Genomic DNA, 18,678 nt, shown 5'->3' with positions numbered 1-18,678 from the left:
GGTGTTCTCGGTCAAGGTGCCGTCCGACCAGAACTTCGTCAATGAAGACCCCGCGGATATCTTCTTCATAGCGTTCGAGGACGTCTTCAATCTATTTCACTCGAAACGGCTCGACTATAACTTGGTCCGCCTATACGCGATCAATCTTCAGATGAAGATCAACAGAGAGAGACCCCGCCACATCGCGGTAGCGGATCCCTACTACATGCGCGATAGCCAGCTCCAGGACGGCTCAAGGACACGGACCAAGGCGGTGCGGTACCTCCAGAACTTCATGCTCATGCACAAAGAGAGCAACACCATTCTTCCGCTGTCTTTCCCGAGTAAGTACACATCCGCTCACGGCCGTCGTAACTTATGCTTTCTTATATATTTCTTCCATTGCCGATCATTTCCAACATTCCATTTTAATTGCATGTGTTGAGCAGGGACAAATACTGCACACTCATCATCCTAGATCCAAAGTGGTCACTAGCCCAAGATGTTCGACTCGTCGAGTACGACGACGAAGAAAGACTACACGAGAATAAGGGGTGTTCTCGATGAGGCTATCCTTGGCTACTCCAAAAGTGGAGGCACCTTCGACAAGAATGGGCAATATATCGGCCGGACACTAAAAAGATCGGGTTCAAGCACGTGATCAACTTCCCTTGTATCAAGCAGCCGGTGGCAGCATTAAGGAGGCCTTCTATGTCCTCCATCACCTTAAAGGGTTTGTCGAGGATGCGAGAGATGATGTCTCGCCACCTAGTAAGCGAGACCCCATTAAAATGTCGGGGGAAATCAGTGATGATGATCTTAGAGAAGACTTCCATCGCATCCAAGTAAAGCTCTCGGAAATTATCTTACAAGATGTATCCAACGGATCGGGGCTCTTACACGCAGCCAGAGCGTTGCCTAAGAGGGATATCGAAGAACGCCTACATAGGCAGGGTGATGGAAGGACGTGGACGACGAAGGACTTGTACAAGCCGTTCTGAGCCGCTCAAGAAGACGTCTCGTTGACCGAGGCCGGTGTGCCTAGCATTACTTTGAATCGATAGACAATTTGTACCGTGTTGTAAACTAAACTTGCTTAATTTGCTCGAAACGGTGGTCGTCGTTGTTGGACTTCAATTTCTATTGTAGTCGTTATCGTTGAACCATATTACTTATGTGATACCGATGCTATATTTCTTTTAGGTTTATTATTATTTCCTTGCTTTAATTCTTGTGAATATGTATGCATGTGAACCCTCTAACTCTTTCCATTGCGTTATATACTAATATGCCTTGTGTCCATAGAGATGACGTACTACGTCGTGTTCGAGGGGCGGGTTCCAGGAGTGTACGAGGAGTGGGAGGAGTGCAAGAAACAGGTGCACAAGTTCAGCGGCAACTGCTACAAAGGGTACCCGACTAGACACGAGGCGGTTGCCAAGTGGAGGGCGCACCAAGCGAACAAGAGCAAGATGAAGACCTTCCTTGTGCTCTCGCTCTTGCTCACCATCGTCGCGGCGGTACTCTATTTCATCCTAGTGTAGGCGGTGGCCGGTGTCACTTCGTTTGTATCTAGAGATGATGAGAACTTTCTTAATTTGCATGGATTATGAGTTGTATGGAGCTATATGTATAACTCGATCAGGCTCTAAGTAATGTGATGATGATGTGATGATTATATATGTCCATATTATATCTGTCTATATTATATCAGTATATAACCTGTATACGGTGTATAAAACCAGTATAAAACCTGTATAACACACCAGGGAGCACAAAATCGAGTATACCTGTAGATAGTTCTGTGGCGCACCAATAAATAATTCTGTGGCGCACCTATTTCTGTGGCGCAGCTATATCACATGCGCCACAGAACTACTTATTTCTGTGGCGCACCGGACCAAGTGCGCCACAAAAACCTTAATTCTGTGGCGCACGGCCAGATGCGCCACAGAAAGCTTATTTTTGTGGCGACGTTTCTGTGGCGCACCTCCCATGCGCCACAGAATCAAATTTTCGTGCGCCACTGATGAGGCTTTTCCTACTAGTGCAAAGATGGAAATAGCAAGTGAATGCCATGCAAGAAAAGGATCGAAGGCGATAAATGAAGAAACCAATGGCTTTAGATATGACAGTGAATTTGAAAACTCGATCCCTAAGATGAGTGACATGGAGTCTAGCTCCTTCAGATCCAAGACATGATTGCAAAGCTAATTGCACATTGGGAAGATCAAGGCGAAAAGAGGCACGGCCAAAAGACACAACCAGGTGGAAACCATCAAGAGAGGGAGGATGGACTGGGGTAGAGAAGATGGAACGGACCTTGCTCGCGAGCGTGATCCCATGATTGAAATCCAGGGAAGAAGCAATGATGTGCTGCTCCATGGATGAACCAATCTAGAGGAGGGATCCATAGCTTGCCGTCGATGGGGGTGGAGTCGCCGTGGGAGTCGCCCATCTTCATGGCCTTTTTTTTTGTTGTCTTTGTTTTTTGGGGTTAATTAGATATATGTCACAGCAATTATTGCGTATTTGAGAAATGCCACTACAATTTTCATCTTTCGAAATATGCATGCATTTTTTGGAAGACTGGGAGTGGTGTTTTTCAAAGAATCTTGAGAATTAAAGTGGCATATTTCAAAATATGAAAAATGTAGTGACATTTCTCAAATACGCAATAATTGCACCCGCATATACTCAAGATCATTGTTGCGCCACCAACAACGTAGTCGGCTGTGCTACCAGCTATGGTCGACGAGGTTGCAACCCGGTGAGATATTTGCTGGAGGGCGACATGTGGTGGGTTAGGGGGAGGGGGTGAATAGGTTCTACAATTATTTTTAAAATTCTTTTGCAATTTTAGGATTTGCGGAATAGTAAGGGTGCCTAGTGAGGCAACCTAGATGATGATACAAGGTACTTCAAGAACGAAGGCTATCACAAATGTAACCAACACAAGTAAGGAGATCAGTTAGAGATAACAGAAGAATGCGGAGACGAAGATGCATTCCCGTGTTTCCTTCGTTGGGGGAGGTACGTCACGTTGGAAAAGTGTAGGATCCCACGAAGTCTCACCTTCTTCTCCGGAGACTATTCCACGAAGGAATAACTCACCCACTAGTGGTAGACTTTAAGGTAATCCCCAAACCTACTTCTTGGAGCAAATCCACAACCCGAATGTTTCCGAGTGACCCTAGCCGCTTAGGGTTTTTCACAAACCCAAGATTAACAATGAACTCAATGGGAATGAAGTTTGGCTTGGTGGGATCGTATCATCTTGCTTTCTGCCAAAGGGATTTGGCGTTGGTTCGGTAGAAATGGAGATCCAACCTTTTTGGTGTTTCAACAATGGTGAGAGAGAGACACTACTATGAAGATAACTATAGACCCAGAGCTACCGTGGATGCTATAATACCATCGGTGCACCTATTTTATGGGCGCTGATGGTGTCCAAATACCGTCGGCGCAACGAAAAATTGATGCGCCGGGATAAGGGATGACCAGGTCTAGGACAAGGCAAAAATCGTAGCCCCCCCCCCCCCCCCCCCCTCCGTCGGCGCACCACCTTACTGGTTCGCCGGCCGTGGAGCGCCTTTTCAGTCTTCAGAAAAATGATAGAAATTTCAAAAAATAAAATCCTTCCACATGCCCATGTGTTATGTCATCTAGTTTTAATGGAAATAACAAAGATGAATTTCGATTTTTTTTGCAAAATAGCGTCATGTTTCGGTAAAACGGCTTTGCTTTTCTGGTGCATATGACCTCCGACGAAAAAGTTTTTTCATATGAAAATGTATCTACAGAAAAAGTTTTTTTGCGAACGACCGAAAGGGATTCGAGCCCTTGCTTATTGCTTATGTAAGTACAAATACTTGGAATATGAAGGGCCATTTCCTATCGAAGAGAAATGAAATATCGGTCTGGCCCCTTATAGCTTGCTACGATTTGTGAGTTCTTGCTTCAACTGATCCCTTAGGACCCTTCTCAGCAGCTTGTTTGAAGCAGTTCTCGGGAACTCGGAGACGACTTTGACGTAGCTCACCTGTCAGAGCAAACAAACGATCCCAACTCTCATTGCATATGTGTCCATCGTATGAACCGGAAAAGTTCAGAAAAGAGAAGCTCTTACCTTGAAAAGAGGATTGAGGTTCCTCTGGATGGCTTTCTGAAACCTGCCCTTTAAAAGATTTGCGTCATATGGTGCAGATCTATCTTTTAGCACTGCCAAGATAGCCAGTTGTTCTGGTCCACCACCAGAAGGTTTGATGCTAACTGCTGCTGTTTCTAGTAGACCCTCATCGGCTCTATTACAAACCCGTTCGATCTCTACAGAACTTGTCTGTTCAGGCAATAGCAGTATTGAATTGGTTTTGTGAAATGCAAGGGTGATAACAGAAGGGTTGAAAACATTAAAAGGAGGTTAACCTTAATTCCTCCAAGATTCATAGTGTCGTCTGCTCTGCCCTGTACGATATAGTAACCACCTACTGTCCTCTGGATTATATCTCCATGTCGTCGGAGTTGCTGCATTAGAAGTACCACCATGAAACGTTGAGCTTTCACAGTTCTGGTATTACTGATAACTTCTACCAGAATGTAGTTGGATTATTTGGTTGGTTCAGCAGAGAAGGGAACATTAACTATAATGTTACTAATTTTCTTGTAGCACAATTATCATTGCAAATGATGTCAGAAAAGAATAGCATGTGTAGATCACGTGTTTGCTTCTCGCCTTCTCAGCAGGGTTCTACTGTTAAACCTGGAGAACACCACTGATTTTGTAAAGCTTAACAAGTTGACTACTGCAAATGTCTTCATAACAAATTTTATCCAGCAGTCTAGATAAATGACTGAAGCTAAGCAACCACATGGATTTTGTTGTTAAAAGTTTGAATTATGCAGCGTTTGTGTAGGAAACTAAATGGAGAACCAAGATAAGCGACTCCATACCCGTCCTCTGTAAATGGGCATTCCATCAAAGTAAACCTTATTGTGGTCAGCATTGAGAAGCCTATCACTAGCACCAAAATATAAAGGGAAGAGACCCACTTCTCCAGCACAAGGTAGATCATCAGGCTGTAATGGCAAAATTCAAACGGTTATTGCCCTGAACACACTTACCAAACTCAATTTCAATCAGCAGCACTTACATATGGATTTCCCTGTTCATCAAGTATGACAAAACCAGTGGACATTGATGCACCACTGAAAGCTCCAAAAGCTTGTGGTTGTAAAAGACTCCCTTGAATGTATGAGGATGCCAGCTCCGTGCCCCCACAGCACTCAACAATGGGTTTGTAGCAGGCGCGTGAAGATAGCCACAAATTATCATCAATATCAGAAGCCTCCCCTGTTGTGGCAAGTACCCTGCATAAAGTATTGTAACTTCCATCAACCAGCTTGTAATGAAGCTGTTCTCCTTTTAACAGTGTAAGTAGATACCTGATTTTGGTCCAGTCTAGCCCTTCAGTCAGATTCCCAGATTTCCATGACTTCACCAAGCTAGGGACAGTTCCCAACACATTCACACGGGCATCCTGCAAAATATTTCAATGGAGTGCATGAGTAAGATCAATTTATATTTACATTCTAATATAAGTATGTATTGCTCAGACTTCTGAGAAAATTCAAACATATTCAGTCACCAAAAAACAGGCTTTGATGTTAATTTTGCTGCCCAGTAAGCTTAGCTATACTACATTCAAGAGAAATAATCGATATATAAATAAGCTCAAGGTTAAGGCAGCAAGGTCTATATAACTACAAATGGAGGCAGATGTAATTGATTTATCCACATGTTTGCATTTTACATGGAAATAATCATTTTCGTGACTTGGGCAGTCTGGACAGTCAGGAATAGTTGTATTTTTAAGTAGTTCAGATGAGCTTATTTAGATACAGGAAGAAATTCAAATAGGATCTTGCCATGGTAACCCAGTTTTCAGTCATGTGTATATAATTTTCAGTGGTTAGATTTCTTTTTTTGCTGTACATATTCTCATGTAAAACTAAAATACTTTTTTTCTAGAACACTAAGTACATTGTACTGTTTTCCCCCAAACAAACAGAACGTTATGAATGTAATATATGCAGTACACATTGCACTGTTTTCCCTAGAAACAAAACGTGGATAAATCTCCTCAAGCCGTTCAAAGTAACTGATGGTGCAAATTAGGCCACACCTGCACAAACTTGCAGAAACCACGTCCAAGCGGAGAACCATGATACAAAGCCAAAGTTGCACCAGTTAGAAAGCATGAGAACAATATTATAGGTCCCATAACCCAACCCAGATTTGTAGGCCAGCAACCTATGTCACGCGGACGAACATCCAAATGTCCCCAGGTATCAGCTCCACATCTTATGGGACAAAGCTGTGTCCACGGTATAGCTTTTGGATCTCCTGCACAAGAAGCAAATAACAAAGCTCAAAATCACATAAAAAGTAGTGAACAAGAAAAATGGGGAAACCAGAGATAAAAAGGAAAAGGTGTCAGGGGATGCTCTATACCAGTTGTTCCCGATGAAAACAGTATATTAATTAGCGCGTCTGCAGATTGATAAACTGGAGAGTACATGGATGACCTGCAAATCCGAAGCATTTTTTTGCAATGCTGATCACATATCAATCACCTAGTTTCAAGAGTTAAATGTTTCATACAAAACATCTAAACTCACATATTCGCTTATAACGGTGTGACACTCAAAGGACTAAATATATTGCATACCTTCCAGCAGCACGAGAAAGAAAATCTTTCCAGGATATATCACCATCCCTTGGTGTAACTCCAAGACAGTCTCCAGTTGCAGGAATTACAATAGCTTTGGATGAAGTCCCTTCCATGACACGGCTGGAGAGCAGAATTCAATATAGTTTAGAATTGGTGTGTGATAGTTGAGTAAGTTCATAGAAGAAACTATAATTAAAACATATGTAGTAAATCAATGCAAAAAAGAACTCATTTTCACAGGACAAGATCCTACAAGAGTAGCTATTATTTTCCTTTTTAAAAAAATGGAGCAAACTAAGTTATTCAATAATTTACCTGTAAAGTGGAAATTTCTTCCTTCCCCTAATTATGAAATCCTGAAATTTCATGAAATTATTACAAGCCCTACGACAGTACTGAAGGATGTAAGGCTTGGTACGATCTAACCTGAGTAAATATTGCCTTTGCATTTGAGACCCTCATGCGAGTGCCAATCTCCTGAGGCGCAAAACTGTCTGCTATCGACACAACAACGAAGCCACCAAGGATGATTGCCAAATACACGATGACCGCATTGCATGTCATAGGCATGTCTATTGCAATCCGGTCCCCCTTTTGGAACATGGTATCAAGGGCATTTGCAACAATCCTGAAAACACCAAAGCAACAAAACCATGATCATGGACATTGCAGAATAAGACAAAAAGAATCCAAGGTTTATGTATGCTCCATACTTTTAATTTGATAAGAGATGCATACATCACTTGAGTGCGGAGCTCCTTCAATGACATACGGTTCACCGGATAATCATCAAGGCCCTCATCCCTCCAAACAATAGCCGTGCTGTCATCTGTCTTGTTTTGGGAAGGCCAAGGTAGTAGACAACATTCAGCAATGTTAAGCACTGCACCTTGGAACCATGTTCCTCCTTTCTTTGATTGATCCGATGTATCTAGAATCGACTTTGGTTCTCGCAGGAACTTGACTGAGAGTGTCTTTAGCACCATCTTCCAGTAGACCTAAGAAAACATATAGCAACTAGGAGACTAAGCTTACACTTGAGGTTATGAAGAAAGAAAGCTTAGAACTGATATTTTAGTTGTTCACTTATAATGTGAGGTAAATTCCCAATTCGCAAAAAACTGACCTCCTGATTCTCTACTGAGAACTTGTGGAAGAGGTTAAAGCTCGAAATCGGGTCCTTATACAATGATCCTAGCAGCTGAGGTCCGATATCCTCCATCACTCTCCCAAGATTTGTTTGCTTACAGTCAGTCCTGTAACAATCGAAACAGCATGTGTCATGAAGCAAAGCGTAGCATACATCGATCGTCGTATCACATACTCCGTTGTTCAGATGATGTGAGTCTTAGAAATGCAAGTGGGATCCCAGCAAAGTACTCCTCATTTATAGTTAATTTTGTATTTTCTAGTTCAAATTTTGGTCTCCCACTTGACACCTTAGTGAATCTTACTACAGACTTAACAGTCATTTATTGCAAGCTATCAAAATCTTAGCACTATCTTACTGTAGTACTGTTGTTGTTGTTAGACATAAATACAGTGTTAAATGGAATCACAAGCTTAACTGATGGGTGGAATTAGTAGATGTTTCCCTTAAAGTTTTGCATAGCTCAGACTAACACTAGCAGCCAACTTCCGCAATTTATTAGGCGCCATTGACAGCCGGCCAGCAGCACCAACTGGTCCTTCCTGTTCGACGACTACTCAATTGCATCAAACATTTGGTAACAGATGCTGGGAGATAGGCACTTACGGGGAGGGGAACCAATACGGCGGCGGGCCCCGGGCGGCGCGGTCCCAGGCGGCGTAGGCGGAGTAGTACACCAGCTGGTGGAGCGCGTGCGGGTGCTCCGGCCGCAGCACCCCAGCAGCCGCCACCGCCGCCCACACGGCGGCCGGGTCGTCGCCGCCACCTGACGACGACGACGCGGTTGCGGTTGCGGAGCGGAGCGCGGCGAGGAAGCGCCCCGCGTCGGCTCTGGCGAGCCCGGCCGCCTCAACGTCGCTGTGTCGGATCTCCCGCAAGCTCCCCCTCGCGGTCGCCGCCATGCCGCCGCCCCGCGCGCTTGGGCTTTCCTCCCTGGTCCCTGCTCGCTCTCAGTCTCAGAGCTCGCCTCGCAGTTGCAGCCTCGGCGCGAGCACAGCTACTACTATTTTATCGGCGAGCGCATTTGGACTTTTGATTGATCCGATGACGAGGAAAGCTTCGATGCAGAAAAAAAAAGAAGAGAAAGGAGTCCAAGACGCTCGGCTCTAGTACCTACGTTGCAGGGTAGGTAGAAGGTGTGGTGCGCTGCGCGCGCTGCGAATGGTGGTTACTGGTTAGGTAGACCAGCTCTCGATCGGGTGCCAACTCGCCGCCGGTCATCTCTCTTCACGCCGGTCACTTTCACTTCGTCGTTGCAGTCGCACTCAGGCGGCGCAGCCGGAGGAATGGATCATAGTGGAGTCTCGCACAAGCATGTACTTTAGGAAAGTGCGGATTTTTTTAATTAGGACGAGCTAGGAGCTACATGTAGCTCATTTTTTGAAAAATTTAAAATAGCATTTAAAGTTTTTTAGAAAATCTGAAAACAAATCCAGATGTAGAGAATGTTGAGTTATATCAATGTGCAAAATTTCAACTTCAGATACCGTATATTTAAGGTTGTGCAAAAATAATAAAATCTGACAGATTTTGGGGTTTTGAAAGTTTGCGCTGTTCACTATTGTTGATGTCAGATATTTTTTGGACAGCATTAATTATGAGATTTTTTTATTTAAGAATTTTCATGTTGGTAGAGTACACCATTGTCAACACAAGATTTATTTTCATTTTTTTGAAACTTTATAATGTTATTTTTTTAATTTTTCAAAAAATAAGCTACATGTAGCTTGAGCTATACTTGTGGTTTTCACGCACAGTACTCTTATATACAATAAAGTGTTCTCAGTATTATTGGATCCACCTCTAACACTAGGATTCATGTTAATCAAGATAAAATATGCTTTTAATCATATTGTGTGTGGAGGAACTCCATAACAAGATGCGTCTAGAAAGCTATCGGTCATCGCATCTCTAACTAACCAATGCGGCTAGCCTTCTGCAAACTACATATTGACTATCACAATTAAGGGTTTTATCTCATGATTATCGATATGAGATTGGTGAGTCCTCCTTTATCACCCTCATCCATGTGTTAAAGTGCCGATACGGTAATGTCACTTCTCGATGTTCACTTTACCACACTTCAAATGATAGTTCCCTCTCGAGACCATATTACATGGTGTACAACATATAATATCAAGAGAGAAAACTAACACACATTAATAACTTAAAATCATAAATCATCTTAGATTCATCTCATATTTAGGCTACGGTTTCTCCATCTCCCCAAGAACTAAAGGAACTACTCACACATGGAAACAATCAAGAACATCATCATAATCTTATGAAGGGGATGAAAATAATGCTATGAATTCGAATACAAATCCACAATAGTAATCGGGTTCACAACTATGGTTGAAGGAGGAATGGATCGGTGATGGTGATGGAGATGCCGCGGTTTCTGTGTTTTTTGAAGCTATATGTGTCTCATATCTCTACGCCGTCTGCGCGAGATGAAAGTATTTGACGAGGCGGTGCTTCTGGCAAGTCGTACGGGCGGGCTCCCCCGTACCGATGCCCGCTAAACCTACTGGAAGTTGTCCTCGCATTCCCCTTTCGTTCAGGTGCATAATTAAGTGCTTAAATGATTTTTATCACGTCAAAATGTCATAAAAATGATACTCCCTCTGTTCCATTCTATAGTGCCTATTGTTTTTTGGCACGGAAATTAGCGCAAGAGTATTTTTTACACAAGACCCCTAGCTGAACAATTTGAGATCAACATAAAATTTAGGAAATTCATATCTTACTAACTTACCATAACAAATTTGGGACCTGAACGGTTTGGGAGCTGAACGGGGAGGGGTAATTGAAAAAAAAGCTAAGCTACAACCTTATATTCTGAAACAAATGCCAAAAATCTATAGGCACTATAGAAAGGAACGGAGGGAGTAGTTTTTATTGATATTCATCATTGCCTTATTATTCGAGATCCTGCGTATACAAGCATAAAAGGACGCGGTAGCGTGGTAAAATTAAAAAATCTTATTAATACTCAGAGATATCTTTATAAAATAACGGTGTAAAAACATGCTAAAAAGGCACTCATCAGTTACCGTATGCCATAGAATAACTGGAATAATGTATGAGGTGAAAGAAGTGAAATATATACTCTTATATGCATTATATACAATATGCCATGGAATAAATTGTTTTGGAGTATATATGATACTGGATGCCCAGTATCACGAGCCCGAGAGAACAGAATAAGCTCTCGCCCGTCCGATCCCCATCCCACGAGCCAAAATAGGTTCCCTGACGTGTACCGAGCCACGTCGGGCTGGAAGCTAATATGGAGCACCCATGGGGTTCTGTCTGAAAAAGTGGTCAGTTCTCCGACGAGAGCCGAGCGAGATGGGGTTCGTCGGCGACCAGGTGGAGTCGATCCGCTCGATACAGGTCCGCCAGGCGCTCGCGCAGATCATCAGCCTCGGTGACGCCCGCTCTACCATCACTTCTTCTCCTTCCCCGGCTTTCTTTCCTGATGTTTTTGGCATTCCGAGAAGTATTTTCGCGCTCAGATCAGTGGGTTCGTGGTCAGGGGTTCACTGTATGATTTCAGTAGTGTTTCCGTGATTTTGATTAGTTGTTTTGGGGATTCTCGCTGGTAACAATGGGAACGGAGGTTTTGGGGTTCGTGATCTGATTCTGCGAGCTGTATCAAGTTTCTGTTTAAAGAACAGTAGAGATGCAAAAAAGTATATACAGGAGCAAATTCGTTGGATATGATAAGCATTGTAGAAGTGAATTGGGAAGTTTCTGTCCTCCATGAATGATGAGTGTGATAGTTTACTTTTACCCGTTGTTACTAATGCTGCGCAGGTGCTCATTACTGTTCTGACATACAGTATACATGAACTCATCATATTTAGGGATAAGAGAAGGAATGGGTTTATCACTCAACCTTTTATTGTTAGTTTGGTTGGGCTTTGATGCTCTTTAGTCTTAGGTAATTTGATTGATTAATTACAACAGTACTTTTATTCGGGAGTTTCGAATGTTTTATATGGCAGGTATGATCGTGACGTCGGCATTGATCATATGGAAGGGATTGATGGTCGCGACTGGGAGCGAGTCCCCAGTGGTCGTTGTTCTTTCTGGTAGCATGGAGCCTGGATTTAAGAGGGTCAGTTACTGAGTCACACAGTATGAGAAAGGGCTTAAATGGTGCTTTTGTTATCAGTAGGCATTTGAGGACTCGACATGGTTTTCTGTTGACTGATTCTATTAAAATGTGCACTTACCAGTGATAGATCAATCTAAAGCTAAATTTGGAATTTGCATATGTGATATATACATGCAGACATTTCCGCATATACTGTTTATGAGGATATATATATGGTTTTGTAGAAATTTTCGTACTCTACTGTTTTGCAAATGGTGGAAGGTTGCCTTATTGGCACCATTCATCCCAAAATTTTCCTTTAAGTTCCCTATTTGGTAATCTGTATGAGTGCGTACTATCTAAGTTTTAGTTCCACTTCAGAGTTCATTTTTGTGTGTTGTAACAATGATTAATTATATGCTTTGCAGGGTGATATCCTGTTTTTGCGCATGAGCAAACAGCCCATCCGAACTGGAGAAATTGTTGTTTTTAATGTTGATGTAAGCCATACTGCTTTGTAAGCCATAAATCAGCAGCTGAATCATGGACTCTTCAGTTGTTGGTCCTATATTCAAATATACTGTGTGCTTCTACATGAATCTCGGAATAGTAAATTTACATCTGGTTGTTATGTATGTAGGGCCGTGAAATTCCGATTGTTCACCGTGTGATTAAGGCAAGTCTTTTTTAAGGAAATTATATTTGTGTTGGATTTGAGTTGTTCTTTGTGCTTGTTTTGACTTTAATACTCTTCTATATAGGTTCATGAACGCCAGGAAAGTGGAGAAGTTGATATCCTCACGAAAGGTATCCATCGTTTTCTTTTTCAGTGCCATCTCTTCAGTGATTATAGTGCTCAATATAAAGCAGTTTGTGCCGTCCTGCAAAAATAACCAATATCTAGCAACATACTATTTCAACTTATCAATTGCCTTTCAGGCGATAACAATTTTGGCGATGACCGGCTCTTGTATGCGCATGGTCAGAATTGGCTTCAGCAGCATCACATTATGGGACGGGCTGTAGGGTGAGTATCCATGACATTTGGCACTTATCTTCCTACATGCTGGAGAAAAATAATTCACTGACGTTTTCCTTTTGTTATGTGAACAGCTTTCTTCCATATGTCGGGTGGGTTACGATTGTGATGACTGAGCAGCCGATAATCAAGGTATGTTTAGTATAACTGACCATCCTGGAGGTATAAGCGATGATATATAATTGTACAATTGCTGAAATGCGGATGTATGATGCCTCTTGCTGCAGTATCTTCTGATCGGCGCGCTGGGGCTGCTGGTGATAACATCGAAAGACTGAAGATGACTTTGCCACATACTCCTAGTTTGGTCTTGCAGTGCAAACGTAACCGAGGACAAAAGATATGAGTGGGGATAATTTCCGATAGTTCTGCAGACTGCAGCTAGTACTTCTTATGAAACAATGCATTGATGTTCCATCACTCAGAACTACATTCCCTGATTACTTCTACAACACAGCAAGCCTTTATCTTGTTCATCTCAGCTAAGACATCTCCCATGGACAGCCTCTCAGTTAGTCTTTTCCTGCTGCATGCTAGTGCAAGTCTTGTGACAGAGTACATGTAACTATTGATATCTCTCCGTGTCTTCTCAACTGATAGCAGAAAGGGGTCAATAATCTCCATCAGTTGTGCTGGATATGCTGACTTTACATTCTCGAGCAAGGTCAATCCATCCGTATACATAGGATGTGTAGGCGCTTTCCCTGTAAACATCTCAAGGAGCACGATACCGAAGCTATGCACATCCGCACTTGGAGAAATTTGACTACCTTCACCGTATTCTGCAGTGCATAAACATCATGAATAAATAATACACATGGCAACGCTGCCTGACCTGATGGAACGATAATAATGTAAATTTTTGTTACCTGGTGGAACATATCCAATTGTTCCCACTACGGAACTCGTTGAATTGACCAATTGCTCGCCTTCTGGATCTGCAAGAATCTTTGCAAGGCCAAAGTCCCCAACATGAGCAACCATATCGTCCCCAAGAAGAATATTGCTGGGCTTGAAGTCGCAGTGAACTATTGTTGGCCGGCAGTGGTTGTGCAGATAGTCTAGACCGGCAGCAATATCAGAAGCAATACTCAGTCTCTGCATTAGTGTTAGAACTTTTACTGGATTTGATGCATATATGCCTGGATGTAACCACTTATCAAGACCCCCATAAGGCATGAAATCGAGAACAATGGCTTTGAAGTCATTCTGTTTGAAGTCAGAGCAAGAGCAGCAAGTTATAACTCCAATCAAGTTACGGTGTCGAATTTTGCCAAGTGCCTTACACTCGGCCAGGAAACATTCCGAGGAACCAGCTTGCGCAAGGTCAAAAACCTTCACAGCCATAGTGCGCACTGACTTGTTGAGTGTCATCATCCCCTTATAGACGCATCCATACCGTCCAGTACCGACCAAATTGTCAGTTGCGAAGCCATTTGTTGCTTGAAACAAGTTGGAATAAGAAACTCGAGGATACATGTCACCCGTCAAGGAAGGAGCTACCGAAGTTGATGGCAGTCTTAATTTATTTTTCAGTGAGAAGAAACATACTGCCATTATAAAGCACACCGAGATGATTGTAATGCTTGGGATCACTGCATTTCGAATGACTCGGGTTATCCTTTGACCATGCCCAACTGTTTTGGCTGGACACGAAGGCAAATGCAACTCTTGAATACCTCCACAAAGCTTAGCATTCCCATAAAAAGTGAACCCAGTCAAATTGGTGAACACACCATGTCCTGGGACTTGGCCATCAAGAAGGTTGAAGGATATGTCGAGCCGGTAAAGGGACGTCATGCTTTCCAAGGTCTTGGGGATCTTTGCAGACAAACTGTTGTGTGCAAGATACAGTTCGTTCAGGCCATTCATGAGTCCTAAATCTTGAGGGATCCCTCCCGTGAGTCTGTTTTTGGTCAAATTCAGCAGTACCAAGCCTTGCATTCTACTTATGGACAAAGGAATCATACCGTTGAAGTAGTTGCCATCCAAACGGAGCTCCATCAAGCTCTGGCAGTTGCTGAGAGCGTCTGGCAGCATCCCAGATAAGTTGTTCTCATGGATGTACAAGTATGTGAGCTTTGTGAGGCCACCAACTTGGGACGGAAGAGAACTACTAAAATGATTCCTAGACAAGTCCAGAATGCATGACAAGGATGATAGGCTAAAGATCTCTCCAGGTAGTCGACCTGAAAGCGCATTGTTCGAAAAGGTTGCACTGACAAGCTGTTGTAGATTTCCAATGCTTATTGGAAGAGGTCCCTCTAAGATATTGTTATCTGCTGAAAGGTGTTGTAACCGTGTTAAGTTCCCGAGTGAGGACGGTATCATCCCAGAGAGTTGGTTGTTCTCTAGTGTCAAGAACTGGAGCCTGGTCAATCTTCCTATGCTGTCCGGTATAGGGCCAGTAAAATGGTTGCCAGAGAGCCCTAGCTTGAATAGTTTGGGAAAGCTGCCAATGCCTAATGGTATCTTGCCAGAGATTTCATTGTATCTGATATCTAGGGCTTCAAGTTGCCCTGATAGGTTTGCGACAGAGGTCGGGAACCCACCGCTAAACTTGTTGTTTTGCAGTGTGAGCCAACGAAGGCTTGTGCAATTTGTGAGGAGAGTGATGAACCCCCAGTCCTGAACATTGGTTGCCTTCAGGTGGTTTTGATTGAGCATCAGGTATTTTGGGCAGAGTGTTCCAATCTCTGGAGGCACGATTCCGGTGATTTTGTTACCAGAGAGGTCCATGGATTGAGTTGTGGTTGCATTCGCAATGGAAGCCGGAATTCTTCCAGTGAAATGGTTTAGAGCAAGGATAAGGCGTCGGATGTTCGGGCCCAAATTGGAGGGCAGCGTGCCATTTAGTTGATTCATTTGCAGACCAACATGGACGAGTGATGAAATGTTGAAGAGCGTTCCCGGAATATTTCCTGAGAGGTGGTTTACTTGCAGAGCTAGACCCTCAAGCTTTCTGAGCTTGCCAAGGCTCTCAGGGATTGGACCACTTAGCTGGTTTTCATTGAGGTATAATCTCCGCAGCGACGAGAGGTTTCCAAGTGATTGTGGGATGATCCCAGTGAATCTGTTCTTCCCGATTGATATGGTCTCAATCCTTGACAATTCACCAAGCCATTCAGGGATTCATCGATCGAGTTTGTTCAGGTCAAGTTTGACACTTGCAAGACGAGTGCAATTCCGCAGGCCATGTGCGATTTCCCCTTGAAGCGAATTATTCGATAGGTATAGGTATGTTAACTGTGGTAACTGGCCAATTGTCCGGGGCATTTCACCTTGGAGCGAATTATTTGATAAGTCAAGGTATGACATTTGCATCAACTGGCCAATCGTCTGTGGGATATCGCCTTGTAGCAGATTGTAGCTGAGGTCTAAACTCCTCAGGTACGTGAGGTTCCCGATGGAAGGGGTTATGTAGCCGAGAAGCCCAGACGAGGAGAGGTTCAGGGCAGATACCCTTTGCTTATGCCTGAGGCTGCAGATGACACCACGCCACTTGCAGAAATCAGTGGTTTTGTTCCATGAAGCGAATGCATCAGCTGACTGGCGGTTTAGACCTGCCTTGAATTCTAGCAAGGCATCGAGATCAGTCTCGTTGCTGGACGCCAGTGCATGAGAATACGAAGCCGTCGCCAGTAGAAGCAGATGAAGCAAGAGGCGCAAATTTTGTGCAGGAAACATTTTGTAGCAGTTCCCTGACAATTACCAACACATAACAGAATTAGTCTTGGAAGCTTCTGGTATGTTTTGTTTAACACGCAAGGATCAACAGATATGAAAGCAAATACTGACCACGGGAATATTATATCATCAAGTAGAAAAGTAGCATTAATTATATGCATTAGACCATTTCTGTTTTAAAAAATGGGTATTCTTGTGTTGTAATTAGTTTTGTTAGTCTTTCTGAAGCCTGGTAAATTATTGCTACTTGTGCAATTAAAATCTGTAAAAATTATATTGCCATGTAAATGCGGTATGGATGTAATAAGAAGGTGAGACAATATGAGCAACTGTGCAATTCCTACTATGGCACATCATTGAATTGTTTAGTTTTCTATTAGAATTTACCGGATCATATCACACCCATTATTTTGCAACAAATGTTTAGCATAGAGTCTAGTGTAGATGCAGTTTGTATGAAAAGGGTCGCCAAAACAAACACCGGCTCATCTGAGGGAAAAAAAACAAAGAACAAGAGAAATCTTGGGTCTCCGTTTACTTTGCTACAGTAAATATACTCTTATTAAAGAATACTAGCAAATTTTAGTTTTGGAGGATAACTTGCACCGTTTCTTGTTGTTGAAATGGGCTATCATGTGGATTGCGTGAATTGGGCAAAAGATGGCGTGGAAGGAAATAACAGAAACAAGAACATGGGATGGCAATTCGGGAGAATAAGAGCATCTCCAGCCGCGTCCCCCAAAGCGTCCCCCAAACCGCGCCGGATCGAGCGTTTGGGGACGAGTTTTGTTCGTGCCGCCTTTGGGGGACGTCGCTCCCCAGCCGCGTCCCCCAAACGCCGCCCTCAATCAAAAAATTCAAATAGATGCATTCAAAAGAGATCGTTCCCGCCGATTCGTCGCGATCAGAGTAGCGGCGATCGATCAAAGTACTGGGCGCGCGATCATATTACAGACCGTTGGTGCATGCGATCATATTACAGACCGTTGGTGACGCCTGGATGATGGCCCATCGCGTCGACATTGCCTTCTGGCTCCTCTTCATTGTCACTTTGTTGTAGTCGCTGTTGATGAGCTTGCGCTCATCGAACTCGGCCTTGATCCTCGCCCAATACTTCCCGCCTTTTTGGTTGGCGCCGATGATGGAGTCATGGCTCACCGTCGCCCACGACTCGCACAGACAAAGATCTTCCAGAGGCGTCCACTTCGGGCCCCGTGTGCCCGACGCCTTCTTCTTCTTCTTCTTCTTCTTCTTCTTCTTCTTCTTCTTCTTCTTCTTCTTCTTCTTCCTCACGCCGTCCGCGTCTACCTCCACGAGATCATCGTCACCGGCACCCTCGTCGTCATCTTCCTCGCCGCCCTCTTCGTCCTCATCGTCGTCCTCCTCGTCGTCCTCTTCCTCGTCGTCCTCCTCCTCAACCCTGCCGTCCTCCTCAGCACCGGCGCCGTCGTATTCGAGCGGACCCCTGCGGCCGGTGAAAGGGGCGCCGTCCGGACCGGGTCCTGGCTCGCGCTGCTCGTACGCCGGGGAGTAGAGGTTGTTGGGGTTGAAGCCGCCGTGCGGCAGCGCATCCTGGTAGTGCGGCGACAAGTTAGGCGTCACGCACCCGGGAGTGCCGGAGGGGCCGTCGTTGTAGAAGGCGGATGACGACGGAGAGAAGACTCCCGGAACGTACACCGGCACGTTCGTACTATATGGGCTCGCGTTGGTGGCGGCGATACACCGGCCAAGATGTCTTGCCGGCGCGCGCCGCCGAGCCTTCTTCTCCGGCTCCACCGCCCTCCGTCCTTTCCGCTCCGCCGTCGGTAGCTTCCGGCGCAGGCAATCTTGCGCCATTCATCGTCGGTCCATCCTTCGGGCTTCTTCTTCAAAGCCGGCGCCTTCGCGGCCTCGCGACAGCTTGTCGCCCCTTTCGTCCCATTGCCCGGCGGCTTCTTGGCCGCTTTCTTCGCCATCTTTTTGGGGGCTGTCGGCGGCGCCATGTGGA

At 44.2% G+C, this 18,678-nt stretch overlaps 2 protein-coding genes and 1 pseudogene across 2 annotated transcripts; 1 reads left to right on the top strand and 2 right to left on the bottom strand.

The window, feature by feature from the left end:
- Positions 1–3,737: 3,737 nt before the first annotated feature.
- On the bottom strand, positions 3,738–9,005 carry LOC127292291 (probable CoA ligase CCL12). Its single transcript, XM_051321654.2, has 14 exons — positions 8,467–9,005; positions 7,837–7,966; positions 7,449–7,708; positions 7,137–7,338; positions 7,026–7,066; positions 6,708–6,830; positions 6,491–6,564; positions 6,162–6,382; positions 5,422–5,516; positions 5,130–5,346; positions 4,930–5,055; positions 4,405–4,503; positions 4,109–4,318; positions 3,738–4,021 (listed from the first exon to the last, which is right to left on the bottom strand). Exons 1-14 carry the CDS (start codon positions 8,760–8,762, stop codon positions 3,908–3,910), a joined length of 2,208 nt encoding a protein of 735 aa, XP_051177614.1. The 5' UTR covers positions 8,763–9,005; the 3' UTR covers positions 3,738–3,907.
- A 2,130-nt stretch (positions 9,006–11,135) lies between these two features.
- On the top strand, positions 11,136–13,641 carry LOC127292290 (uncharacterized). Its single transcript, XM_051321653.2, has 8 exons — positions 11,136–11,293; positions 11,874–11,986; positions 12,394–12,465; positions 12,606–12,641; positions 12,727–12,772; positions 12,905–12,992; positions 13,079–13,136; positions 13,232–13,641. Exons 1-8 carry the CDS (start codon positions 11,164–11,166, stop codon positions 13,280–13,282), a joined length of 594 nt encoding a protein of 197 aa, XP_051177613.1. The 5' UTR covers positions 11,136–11,163; the 3' UTR covers positions 13,283–13,641.
- On the bottom strand, positions 13,422–16,703 carry LOC127346720 (uncharacterized; annotated as a pseudogene).
- Between the last annotated feature and the right edge of the window lie 1,975 nt (positions 16,704–18,678).

Source organism: Lolium perenne, chromosome 4 (genome assembly GCF_019359855.2).
Source record: "Lolium perenne isolate Kyuss_39 chromosome 4, Kyuss_2.0, whole genome shotgun sequence".
NCBI lineage: Eukaryota > Viridiplantae > Streptophyta > Magnoliopsida > Poales > Poaceae > Lolium > Lolium perenne.
Note: the sequence above shows the minus strand (reverse complement) of the source record. Positions and strands in the feature narration are given on the sequence as shown.

Coding starts and splice junctions, on each gene's coding strand:
- LOC127292291 (XM_051321654.2), bottom strand. CDS start 8,762: ATGGCGGCGACCGCGAGGGGGAGCTTGCGGGAGATCCGACACAGCGAC. Junction 7,339..7,448: donor GAGCTCCGCACTCAAGTGAT/GTATGCATCTCT, acceptor TGGTGTTTTCAG/GATTGTTGCAAATGCCCTTG. Junction 4,504..4,929: donor TGCCCATTTACAGAGGACGG/GTATGGAGTCGC, acceptor CTTCTAATGCAG/CAACTCCGACGACATGGAGA.
- LOC127292290 (XM_051321653.2), top strand. CDS start 11,164: ATGGGGTTCTGTCTGAAAAAGTGGTCAGTTCTCCGACGAGAGCCGAGC. Junction 11,987..12,393: donor TGGAGCCTGGATTTAAGAGG/GTCAGTTACTGA, acceptor TATGCTTTGCAG/GGTGATATCCTGTTTTTGCG. Junction 12,993..13,078: donor ATTATGGGACGGGCTGTAGG/GTGAGTATCCAT, acceptor TTATGTGAACAG/CTTTCTTCCATATGTCGGGT.